At 44.0% G+C, this 13,593-nt stretch overlaps 1 protein-coding gene across 7 annotated transcripts in view; it reads left to right on the top strand.

The window, feature by feature from the left end:
• The window catches only part of pde4d (phosphodiesterase 4D, cAMP-specific), a 1,078,190-nt gene that overhangs the window by 800,832 nt on the left and 263,765 nt on the right, over positions 1–13,593 (top strand). For all 7 annotated transcript variants that reach the window (XM_068033694.1, XM_068033684.1, XM_068033731.1 and 4 more), the window contains exon 2: positions 461–652. In XM_068033694.1, the coding sequence (XP_067889795.1) occupies positions 461–652 (192 nt within the window). The remainder of the gene's footprint in view (positions 1–460; positions 653–13,593) is intronic.

Here is a 13,593-nt window from a genome sequence, read left to right as displayed (position 1 = left end):
TTTGAGGAGAAACTGTTAGATACAGTCCTGCAGAAAATTATGGCCCAATATTTCATCCTGACTGTTTGGCTGCCTTCTGTGGAGTATTATTTCTGTGGCCCTAGCAGCTCAGGGGCTATCATTTTTTATAAAATATTATATGTCCTGAATTAAAACTTATCACTGTAACTTTCAGCCCTCTTCCTGCACAAAGATTTAATTAGGTCTTTTTCTAAAGGTAGTGCAACCCTAATTGCTTTTGTTGGGGTATGGCCCATATATCCACTCCTCTCGAGGGTAAAAAAGAGACATTTCTGTTCTGTAGTCTTCCTTGATGATTATTTCCAGCAATATGTAAGTACAAATAGGGTACATATCACCTTAGGTTGAATAAATAAAAACAGTGTTTGAGGATTTAATGCATGTCCTGTACAACAATAATTATTATATTTGTTCCTTATTCATATTGTTTTCCTTTCAGTTTTGACGTGGACAATGGCACATCATCAGGACGGAGTCCCTTAGATCCAATGACGAGTCCTGGCTCAGGACTCATTCTACAGGCCAACTTTGTGCACAGTCAGCGGCGGGAGTCCTTCCTGTACCGATCTGATAGTGACTATGATCTGTCTCCAAAGTCCATGTCAAGGAACTCCTCCATTGCAAGTGATATGTGAGTAAAATGAGTATCTTCATTTATTGGCCAAGTACGATGATAAGATTAACATTCTCCATGACTCAGAAAAATCCAAAATATAGTTGTATTTTATTGTGTTTTAAATTATATGCACTGCATGGACACTTTTCAGGGTGAAAACTTTAAACTCAATGCTCAATGATCTGGACATTATGGCTTATTATATTAGTGTTCAAACACTAATGCTTTTGCCTGTAATTCATCGCACCACTATTTTAGCAGGAGCATTGTCATTTATTTTAATTTAACACTGACATTGTAAGCTGTGTAGATGGAAGCATAAAATTATGAAGGTATTAATAGATTAAGTGAATGGGAAAAACTGTGGCAAATAGATTTCAATGTAGGCACATGTGAGGTTATCCATTTTGGACCTAAAGAGTATAGAACAGGGTACTTTCTAAATGATGAGAATCTTGAAAAAGTGAAGGTCCAAAGAAACTTGGGGAATACAGGTATATAGATCAATAAACTGTTATGAACAGGTACAGAAAATAATCAAAAATACGAATGGAATGCTGGGCTATATATCTTTAGGACTAGAATACAAGGGAGTAGAAGTTATGTTATGTACAAAGCCCTCGTTAGACCACACCTGGAGTACTGTGAGCAGTTCTGGGCACCACATCTTAGGAAGGATATCTTGGCCTTGGAGGGAGTGTAGTGTAGATTTACTGGAATGGTACCTGGACTCCAAGTGTTAAATTAGGAGTGCTTACACAAACTAGGGGCTGAATTGTGTTGAGCTCCCAATGTTGGCTCCGTGGCGGGGGCGGGGGGCGGGGGGTGGTGGTCGGAGGGGCTGCTGGAATGTCGCAGCAGCAGTGGCCTGACTCCGGGATTGCTGGGCCTGATCCTCCTGGTGGCCCCCGTCCGCCACTCTCAGCCGCTCAGTGATGGGACCTGACTTTAATTACTGAAATAAAGAACATGAATAAATAAATGTACCATTCCCCATGATCTTACCAGCTGTCAGCGATCTTCCGTGCAATGGCTGGCACTCATGCACCTTCACGTTCCCGTCTAGGGAAAGCTGGCACCACCGAGGCGGGGAAGGGGTAACTTAGGATTTTTAGTGGAATGGGGTGGGGGGGAAATGGGGTCAACCCTGCAATTCTAGTGTGGGGGAGTGGGGGAAAGGGTGTCGTCTGCACTTTGTGCAGTTGCGGGGAGGAGAGGTCAACTATTCAATTTAAGTGTTCTTGTGGAGGGGGATCAGGGCTGCCATTTATTATCTGTGTATTGCTGGGGGGGGGTGGTGGGGAATGGGGCACAGCTCGCCACGTGAGTGGGGAGAGGCGGACCACCCTGCGTATGGAGATGAGCTGCCATGCTCTCGATCGTGGTGGCATGGCGGCGTGCCAAATTCAGCCCTAGGATTGTATTCCAGAAATTTAGAAGGATAAGGGGCTGGATTTTATTTTCGTGCCGCCATGCCACCGCGATCTAATGCGCAGCGTCTCATTATAATATGCAGGGCGGCGTCCGTCCCAATCACTTGCCGTTTTTTAAAGGGCTGCCCGGCCTGTGTTGACAGATCAAAGTTGACCCCGTCAACTGCAACAAACAATAAAGTTTGACCCACCCACCACCCCTCCCCCAACTACACCAGAAAAACCCTGATTACCCCTTTTCCATCCCAAATGAATTAAGTGCAGAGTTGGCCTCTTTCACATCCCTAACTGACCGAAGTGCAGAATTCAACCCTTCACCCCCTCCCCACTACACTGACAATGCAGATTTGACCCCTTCTCTCCCACCCACCCCGCACTACAAATGCAGAGTTCCCCCTTCCCCACCTCGATGGCACTAGCTTTACCTGGACAGGAAAGTGAAGGCGTGGAGGTGCTGCACATCACTCTGAAGATCTGGAACTGCTGGTAGGATGTATTTAAATAGCTGATATTAATACTGAAATCCTGGTCCTGCCACAGAGTGGCGGATGTGCCACCACGGAGCTTCCCCACCGCCAGAAAGATCGGGCCCGGAATTTCCGGCGTCAGGATCCGTGGTGAGCTGCTGCCGCTGCGATCTTCCGACCCCCGCCACGGAGCCTGACGCCAGGAGCTCAACAAATCCAGCCCAACAGGTGCTTTGATTGTAGTTTTCTAAGGGGAGCAGATAGGATAGATAATATGAAACTATTTCTGCTGGGTAAGGAGCCTAGGACTAGGGGACATAGTCTAAAAATTAGAGCCAGACCTTTCAGGAGTGAAATTAGGAAACATTTCGACATGCAAAGGGTGGTAGAAGTTTGGAACTCTCTTCCACAAGTGGCAATTGATGCTAGATTAATTATTAAATTTAAATGTGAAATTAATAGATTTTTGATAACTGAAGGTATTAAGAGAAATGGGGCAAAGTCAGAAATATGGAGTTAGGTCACAGATCAGTCTTAATCTCCTTGAAATGTGGAACAGTTTGGAAGGGCTAAATGACCTACCCATGTTCCTATGTAACACTAATTCTATGGTAGTGGAGAGAGGAATTGCAGCTGAACGTGTTAGCGTTCGCACACTAGTACATAAGATATAATTTTAAAGGGTTAATCGGTTTCATCCAATTGTAGCTCTTAATACAATTCATCCAAATATAGAAATTATAAGGGCAATGAAATCTTTTATGGAATCATATAAAGCATTTGAAGGAATGTGCTACAAATGCACTAAGCATTCATCGGCACTCGCAATTTTTAGGCTACAGCAAAACAATGAGGCAACAATTTTCTTGTGTGCTTCAAAAAAGCAATTCATTGCGCACAATGGTGACTGATTGTATATATGAATAAACCCATAACTCTTACATCCTCACAGTGGAGTGCAGCTTCTTAAACACGTGTCAAGATACTAAAATGAGAATGCTGTGTAGTGGGCTAGATCTTTGTCTATTTTTTCAGCAGTGTGCAGGTTGCAGCATGTGCCCACCATAATGAGTGGTCCCCTTTCCTAAATTTGGAACTGGAAACAACTACAGGGACCAGAGTCCATGATTCACAAGGTGGCCAAAATGGGCAGTATGCAAAGATAGGATCCAGACAGAACAGATGATTTTTGTCTGGCTATGCTTCGATGCATGCAGAGTCATGAAATCAATCACAAATTGCAAAAATCTATATTGAGTCCAGCATTATTGTTCTGGAAAATGTCAAATTATGTACAAAATTATTTTTGCGTTTGTTTAAAATAAATCACATTTGCATATTAGGGCAAAGTTTTAAATGCACTGGTATCTTAATAAATAATCGTAAAATGAAAATTGGACCATACAGAAACATAAAGCTTTAAAAAAGTTAACAAAGTCCACCATTTAATTAATGGGAAATGGTGGCATAGTGGTAATGTCACTGGGCTAGTAATCCAGTGACCCAGGCTAATGCCCTAGGGACACAGGTTCAAATCCCACCATGGCAGCTGGTGGAATTTAAGTTCAATTAATAAAAAATCTGGAATTCAAAGTTAATCTCAGTAATGGTGCCATGAAACTATCATCAATTGTCGTAAAAGCCCATCTGTTCACTAATGTTCTTTAGGGAAGGAAATCTGCCGCCCTTACCTCGTCTGGCCTACATGTGATTTCAGACCCACAGCAATGTCATTGACTCTTAACTGCCCTCTGAAATTGCCCAGCAAGACACTCAGTTGTCAAGGACAAATTGGGATAGGCAACAAATGCTGGCCTTGCCAATGATGCCCACATCCCATGAATGAATAAAATAAAATTTGGTTTGACTAAGGCCTCACCCAACAAAGCTTAACCTAGCCCTTTGGTTTTGAAAGAACCATAGCTCATTTATTTCATTTTCTAAGACTTTAGATTTGCCTCATCTTTCATCAATAAATGACATTAATTAAAACCCTCCTTGCAATTTAGATCCCTACATATTATGCTGAAAGCCCATTTTTGGATCAGCTGTAACTGGCTTATTGGCTGAATTAAGATACTGAACTGACAAGTATGTTCCATTCAGGGCATAACCTTTTGTCCTATAAAGTAAGAAATCTTTCATGAAAATTAATTATTCCTAAGATACTCAAATAATTTAATTCTTGCTAGTCGATCCATACATAGATATCCAAATTTGCAAGATTTGTGCTTGAATGGAGGTGTGCAATTTTAGAGCTATAGTTTATTTGAGGATCCTCTTTAAAATTATTAGAAAATGCAATAGAAAGTAGATTTTCGATCCATTTAATTTCTTCGAATCAGGGTATACAGTTGCATTTTTAGTAAAAACACAAGTTATTGCTTTCTCATTGGTTACTGACCACATGACCAGCTCACAAAGGTCATCTAGGACTTAGATATCTGAAAAATTGTTATTCCAGGCATTGCAATGCTGTGACCTCTGAGTGATGATACAATTTCCAATCATTAACCACAAACAGAAATGGAAGTAGAGCTAATTTGTTATTTCGAGTCAGTGGAGTACTGGTATTGTCACTGGACTAGTAACCCAGAGACCCAGTTATTGCTCTGGGGACATGGGTTCGAATCCCACCACAGCAGAAGGTGGAATTTGAATTCAATTAATAAATCTGGAATTTAAAGCGAGTCTAATGATGGCCATGAAACCATTATTGATTGTTGTAAAAACCCATCTGGTTCACTAATGTCCTTTAGGGAAGGAAATCTGCTGTCCTTACCTGGTCTGGTCTACATGTGACTCCAGGTCCACAGCAATGTGGTTGACTCTTACGTGCCCTCGACATGGCCTAGCAAGCCACTCAGTTCAAGGGCAATTAGGGATGGGCAATAAATGCTGGCCTGGCTTGTGACGCCCACATCCCATGAAAGAATTAATAATCCTGAATTGTATCCCAGTTTAAATGTACCAAACCCTTTGAGTTCTATTCATAAAGAAGACACATACCACATTTACAAGGGCATGCAGCATAACAAATTCTCAATTAAAAGAGTATGCAATCAACAATTTCTGGTGATTGATCTGTAGGTATTTGGTATGTCTTTCATTGTGAGTGATATTCATGCGTTCAATTTACAATTTTAATCCATTATAAAAGGGAAAGAAACCTTCTTACACCTGACCAACAGTTTATGTAAGAGATATTCAGTAGAGATTTTTATGGAGGAGTGGTGCACAGTCCCTTCAATCTAACAAGCATATGATGTCCGTGTTTGAAACAAAAGCAAAAACTATAAAATTAGTAAGCCTGTTTGTGGCTACAAATGTAATTTTCATTCTTCTCCATTTATTCTACATTTTTACTGATTGAATGTTTTTACACAACCACCCATCAGCATTGCCACCTGACAGATAAACCAGTGAAATACTTGGTGCACTTAGACTGCGATACAACCAATATTTTAAAAAAAGTTAAAATAAAAGCAAAATACTGCAGATGCTGGAAATCTGAAATAAAAACAAAAAGTGCTGGAAAATACTCAGCAGGTCTGGCAACATCTGTGGCGAGAGATGCAAAGTTAACGTTTCAGGTCAGTGACCTTTCATCACATCTGATGTCAACGACATCGCCTGTTCCTGCGCAGGTGCTGGTGCCATTTTTAAAGGGCTGCCAGGCCTGCATTAACAGATCAAAGTTGACCCTGCCCCCTGCCCAACTACAACAAAAAATAAAGTTTGACCCACCAACTGCGCCAGAAAAGCCCTGATTGCCCCTTTTCCATCCCAACTGCATGAAGTGCGGAGTTGACCCCTTTTACCCCCCCCCCAACTGACCTAAGTGCAGAGTTCAACCCTTCCTCCCCCCCCACTACACTGACAATGCAGAGTTGACTCCTTCTCCTGCCCCCCCCAACTTCACTACAAATGCAGAGCTCCCCCTTCTCCACCTCAGTGGCACCAGTTTTCCCTGGACGGGAAAGTGAAGGTGGGGGAGTGCCGCACGTCACTCAGAAGATCCGGAACTGCCAGTAAGATCGTGCCAGCTTCCATTTAAGTGCATTTAAATAGGTGATTTGATTACCAAGATTCAGGTCCTGTCGCAGAGGGGAAGATCAGGCCTGGCATTCCCGGCGTTGGGCTCCGTGACAGGCCGCTGCGATCTTCCGGAGCCCCCGGTGCCACGGAGCCCAGCGTCAGGAGCTCAACAAAATCCAACCCATTCTACCTCCTGTTCTTTGCGCATGCCACTGTTGACTGTTAAAACCCCTCAGTGTGGAGCATACTTATAACTGTCAACAGTATTCACACATTACTTGATCCCTACAGTACAATTTTTAATTTCACCATTGTAGTTAGTACATCTTATTGAGTATTATTTTTACACTGAATAATAGATGCTGTTCAACAGTGCTCAAGATTTAACACTCTCACTTTATTATGACCTTGTTCCCATGCTTTTAATTTCATCAGAAACCCTTGATTGAATTACATCTTTTAACATTAACTACCTTCATAGTGTCCATTATTCTAAGTTATTGGTGCACTTAAAGTAATCATTATGTTGGTAAATCAAAGTACTATCTATTGTGCTGTCTATATTTTGTTTTAGTAAGTTTCTTTTGTGAAATATGCCATTCATGCCTCAAACCGAAAAGGTTGAAATTAAATATAGGGAATAACATGTGTTTTATTAAAAGTTGAAGAGCTCAAAACTTCATTTATGTCTCTTGGCTAATTTTCTCAGTCACCTCAACATTTATCTCCAAACCATCATGTTAATATAATTTGTTCATGACTGATACTGCAGATGGATTGACTAACACTGAATAGTTTATTTCTTTTAAGTCTATGCCTCACAACAAGTAGTTTTCCTTAATAATGGTTTGATATTTCACATAGTTATATCACAGTTTATTAATAGTTTTTATAACTTCTCTGACGAGGGCAAAACAGAAGTGAGTGAAAAGGGGTTTCTTAATACCAAGAAGAAAGAGATACTTTAACATTGAGACTGTAATGAATGTGCACCTTGTACCAGTGTTATACTGTCTAAGCTAATGTAACTGTTTTCTATTTACTTGTATAAAATGTTGTAAGGCATCAGTGGGTCCCAGCATCCTCCAACTGAAAGTCCACGATGCTGGTGCATGGGTTTGACTCCGTTGTAAGTGATGCAGGAATAAAAATCTGCCTGGTTTATTCCCTCTGGCCTGTTTGTGTGTGCCTACCAGATTTATTGACTTTTGTGACATGGTTGCTTCAAATCAGATCCTCTGCTGTTAAAGCTGCAAAATGTTGGAAGCTCTCAATTGGGGAGATCATTTTTATTTGAACTTTATTCCAGATCAAATAACATACATAGAAACCAATCTCATTGATGATTAATAATTTAATTGTGCCTGTCCCAAAATCCAAATCTAAAAAAATTGCAAAAGCCGAATATAGATTGATATATTACTCGTCCTCTATTTTGAAATGATTTTTCTGAGAAAAAAATTTTGGTTACATTTGCAGCTTTAGTCAATATATTAATAACCATTTCTCTTGGTCAATATAGGTATTAGTCTGTAAAATGCTGAAAATCAAATTCAATTGACCTGTTCACATATAAGAGTTTTCTTGCAAGGATTCAAATGGGCTTTAAACCAGGCATTTTTTGATCAGCAGTAGTCAAATGTGCATTGATGAGGTATTTTTTCATGTTGTTGTTGTCTTCACCACACAAAAAGCTTAAAATGCCTTTTGAAGTCTTTTTTTAGATGGAGGTCCATTTTTTTAACTTTTCCTATTTATATATTACCTGATTTTTCTCTTTCCCCAAATGCTAAAAGCTATTGATCTCAGAACATGGATGAAATTTACTTTGGAATAGAATTTAGTTTGAGTGGACCTATATTAATGTTTTTGTGATATACCTGCCCTACGTGTAATGGAGAAAATGGTCACTGAGCAGCAAAGTATCAACCCATCAAACAGATAATTTGAAAGCAAAAGTATAGTTATATCTATAGTTGATCAGGGAGCTGCATTTCCAGCATTCCTGCTCTACCAGTAGACTGCCAGACATGTACGTAAAAGGATGACGACCCCTTTCAAAATTAGACATTTCAGTAGGCTGAGTGTGCAATCTACACTTGTACGGTGTAGCAGGGAAACCAACCCTGACTCCAAGCAGGAAAATCAGAGCAGCGCCATGCTACCTTAATAAAACCAAAGACTTAACATTTTAAAAATTATTTTGCACAAAAGTCTTTTAAAAGTAATCGATCCTCTCTGGGATTGATTACATTTGCTGGCAAACATTTTGGAGCTTTTATTAGGCTCACTGCAGAACTCATGCCAGCTCACCACTGGCCTGTGGAGAGCCTAATGGGAAGAAATCAACCCCAAGAGGATGATCTCCCCAGAATTATGGCACCCAGTGTGGGTGTCAAATTAGAAACAGTTTCATGCTGAGGTCCCAAAGCCTCTGCATTTTTCATTTGGCATATGAAATGATATCCACCACAGTAGCCTATAAAATTCAAACATGCCAGTACTGAAACATATCCACATTAAAATAATAGAGGAGTACATTTTTACATAAAATCAGTTTTTGTGTGCTTATCAAAGTTATGGATGTCAGTGCTCAAGATAAAAATATGTTTATCTTTTTGTCACCCAGTGTCTACATTGAGCATTCCCAGGCTAGGTACAGAACAGTTATGTGCAAAGTAAAGCTTCCTGCATTTTTTCCCTGAAATTGAACTATTTGAATATTAGTATACTTCTATTCATATCAAGTGCCTTAATCTGGAATTTTAACAGGCATTAAATTCTTTAAAATAAAATAAATAAATCCATGAATTACTTGGGGCAGTTTGAGATGGGAATGGAGGTGGCTAGGGCATAAAATAGGGATGGAAGATGTCAGATAGGAAATCCAACATCATGACATCTGTTCCGGATTTTACTGTCGGCAGCCGACATGGAGGGCGGACTTCACACATTCATGAGGTGGGAAGCCAATTAAGGTACTTAACAACCCAATACATGGCAATTTTATTCAGAGTTTCAAATTTTCTTGATGGCACATGGGGACCATACGGTTTCAGGGCCTCGCCTGGTGGAAGGAGGTGACAAGGAGGTGGGAGCTCATTGTTGACTTTGCGGGGAAGCCATCGGGTGAGGCAGCATTGCTTGGCAGGTAGGGTGGGGGGGGCATTCTGAAGCATTGTAAGGAGTGGGGGCTAATGTGCCAGCGCTGCAGGGGAGCCATACCAGGGTGGCATCGGGGCATTGCCACCTCATTGACGGTCACAAGTAAGGTGGGGGGAATGTCTGTTCAGCCTGAAGGCCTTTCAGTTAGAGAGGCAACCTCACATGGGCCTCATTCACCGTGGCTTCCAAGGCCCCTGTGAAGGAGGAGGAGCAGCAGAGTGGGAGGAGGGTTCAGACATGGGCAGGGGAACACCAGCAACTTGGGGGCCCCAGGAGGGCCATCCTCGCGAATGAGATGCTGGAGGTGGATGCAGAGGGGCACGCCAACAACCTCCGGCATGCAAAAGAAGCTACCCTCCAGAAAGGGTCTACCGGCCACGGCTTAACTGCCTGCAGATGTCCAAGCAGCAGTGTCTCTGAAGCCCACGCCTCTCCAGGGAGGCCATCAATATGCCATGATGCAGGATGAACTGAGGCCCGTGGGACTTGGTGGGCACCTGATGCTAGTGGTGCTGAAGGTCATTGTGGCACCAAACTTCTTTGCCATCAGATCATTCCAGGGATCAAGCGGAGACATGTGTGGAATCTCCCAGTCACCAATGCAATATTCAGGAGGGCCAGCGACTATATGCACTTCTGCACTGATCCAAACAGTCAAGCTGAGAGGGCTATAGGATTCGGGCCATCACTGGGGACCTTGACTGCGCTCATGTGGCCATCAAAGCTCTCACGAGCCAGCCTTCTGCCTTCATTAACTGGAAGGGCTTCCATTCCCTCACCGTACGACCCATCTGCAACCACTGCAAACAGATCTTACAGGTGTGTGCACAATTCCCGGGAATACCTACATACTAAAACAGTCCCAGGTGCCAGATCTTTTCTGTGCCCCTGTGTGCCTTAAGTGATGGATCCTAGGAGACAAGGGCTACCCACTGAGAACATGGGTACTGACTCCTGTGAGGATTCCATGCACGGATGCAGAAGAGAGGTACAACACTTGCCATGGGTCAACCCAAGTGACCATCGAACGGGTCATTGGTCTTTTGAAGATGACATTTAGGTGCCTAGATCGATCCAGGAGAGCCCTTCAATATGCCTCAGCGAGGGTCTCCTATATTGTGGGGGTGTGTTGTGCATTGCACAACTTGGTGCTATAAAAGGGTGAGGCTTTAACCAGTGAGGATATCGTGAACGCAATGCCGCAACCGATGACAAGGATGTGGAGGAGGATGCTGCCCAGCAGTGCCAGATAAAGGGCCCCAGGCACAGCAGGAAAGACACCATGAGATATGCGCTAAGGAGGCACGAGACACCCTTATAAATTCATGTTTCCTTTGAACCTTACGACCTTCTGGAACGCGGCAATAAAGCCTTACCTTTAAGCAGCCCTGTTGTCGCCTCCTTCCTTCTGTACTGTAGCATCCAGGTGCACTTTGCTCAGTGGCAATACATTCAGCGCTTGGGGCTTGGTCCCAAGGGGCTGGAAGGGTTCAAATGAATTCCCAAAAGGCACCAACAACAGAAAGGAGATGTGGTGAGTGAATATTATTATTTTATTCCACATCACAACCAACGCACGAATACCCATTTCTACTGCATCTTCACCCATGATTCTCTAAGAGCATTTAGGTGCTCTTTTTACATCTTTTCCGGGTGCTTATTGTGATGCTCCCCCAGCACTGTCAGCTGAAGTGGAGGCAGGCTGCAGATCTTGCTGCCCTCTGGCTAGGGATAACCTTGGCAGCCATCCTCTGAAGGGCCCCTGCACATTGAAGGCATCCAGTAAAGGTGCAGGGTCTTCCTCTGTCTTCGGGGATGCTGGAGGCGCTGGCATCACTGGCAGAGGGGCTTTGAAGCGACTGCCTACACCAAGAGCACCCTGAGAGGAACCCCCAGATGTGGCAGGCAGCTGCTCCACCCCCCTTTAAGGCAAACTTGTACCTTCCTGCTAACTGGAGAGGTACTTGGACCTGGTGGAGACTCCAGGTTCATCGTCACCCTCTCACCTTGCTACTGCTGCATGGAACTCGGGGATAAAGCAATGGTGTACAGGTCTCCTACAGCCAATGGATGTTGGATGTGGCTCTCCATGAGAGTTACCAATCTCTCAATGGAGGAAGCCAGACCACAATCGACAGAGACAGTACAGCACCCAAGGCCTGAATGGACTCCTGCATCCTCCATGCTCGTGTACGCAAAGCCTCTGGCATCTCTGCCAGATGTTGCCTGACCTCTCACTTCAGCATTTCTCGTGTTACCGCTGACACCGGAGGCATGTCATCATCCTTGGGTTCCCGACTGCCAGTGGCCTGACCTGTCACAGCCTCCGTCAGCTGCCCTGGCACGTCGGTGCTGAGCTCACCAGCTTGTGTGCTCAAATCCAAGTGCATGCGACTACCCACCAACATGAGAGTATCTGCGTTGGTGGAGGGTGCAGGGCAACAATGAGACGGTGGACCCTCTGAGACTACTTACTCCTCCTCAGAGGTGCCGGCTGACTCCAACCTCTTGAGCTCTCTCATTTTCCGTTCATCTTGACCTGCATGAGAAATCATAGACATTGAAGGATTAGTGTCTGCTCATCATCACATTCCTACCACCCGACTGTGTTTCTCCATTGATGCAGTGGTGATCATGTGCGCAGCATGGCTCTTTGGCACCAGTTACACCCTTGTGCCCCTGGAGATGGCCACTCACTCTCTTGGGTAGGTGCTCCTGTCTCACCATCAGCTATGGCGTCGCCACCTTGTTGACCTGCCAGTTCCATGACCTCCTCCTCCATCGGGGTTAGGACATGGAGATAAGGCACTCTGCCGCCAGTCTTGGCACGCTGCTTCCTACTGTGGTCTGTCTTCTCTTGCAGACTCAATGATGAACAAAGTTAGTCTCCCAGCAGATAAAAGCCTCAGATCTCTGATGCTACTAGTCCAACGAGAAATCATGGGGGTACACATATGTCTCCTGCATGCGGCCACTCTCGAGGGATTATGCAGGGGAATGCATTGACTGATGGGCACCACTTACTGAGATGCAGCCATGCCTCAGGCCACCCCCATCTCAGACTTCATAATCCCATTGTCACATCTGGGTGGTCACTCCCTCTCCACCCAATACAGTCGCTCGCTTTGACAAAAGCTAGGCTCAAAGGGTTGGAAATGTATGGAGCACTCACCTTGGCAAACCGGATCTGGTCATTGGCACTTTTCCTACACTGGATCCAGGTGCTTGTGGTGACCCCAAGTCAGGTGGGCCAGTCTGTTCCTCCCAGCCCTAGGGAAGAGGACCCGCCCTCCTTTCCCTTGTAGCCTGGATCAGAGTCTGGCCAGAGTTATCACTGAACCATGGGGCCACCTGGGGTCTTCCTTCTGCCTGCAGGCTTCTGATCCAATCCATCGCACTCCTCAGTGCAGGGTTTATGTCACACTAGGCAGCAGTCAAGCAAGAGCTGTGTCACACCAGGCAGCAGTGAGTGCAGAACTGTCAGTCCTTTAAATTTGGCGCCTGGAACTTCTGTGGTATCACTTGTCGCTGCCTCTGTGCTGCCTCTGACTTCTTGCTGGACAATCCCTGAGTCTCCTGAACCTTAATTGGCCAGCAGCCACTTCATCGCGTTCGGCTGGTTGCTCATTGCCTCAACAGATGCCATATCCACTTCCGGTCTTGACGTCAGGACCTGTGGCCTACAAATAAAGTTCAACCCTTGATTTTGTTTGCTTAACCGAGTCTCAGGAGAGCATCCATTGGTGTGCTTGTAAACATTCATAAATTGTCTACTAACCTTATGATCTCTCTGATTGAAATTGTCAATAAATTTCTTCTTATTTTGACTCCACCTCTTTTGACACTATTCCCC

This window comes from Heterodontus francisci, chromosome 1 (genome assembly GCF_036365525.1).
Source record: "Heterodontus francisci isolate sHetFra1 chromosome 1, sHetFra1.hap1, whole genome shotgun sequence".
NCBI classification, from domain to species: Eukaryota; Metazoa; Chordata; class Chondrichthyes; order Heterodontiformes; family Heterodontidae; genus Heterodontus; species Heterodontus francisci.
The sequence above is the reverse complement of the archived record's forward strand: the minus strand, read 5'-3'. Positions and strand labels throughout refer to the sequence as shown.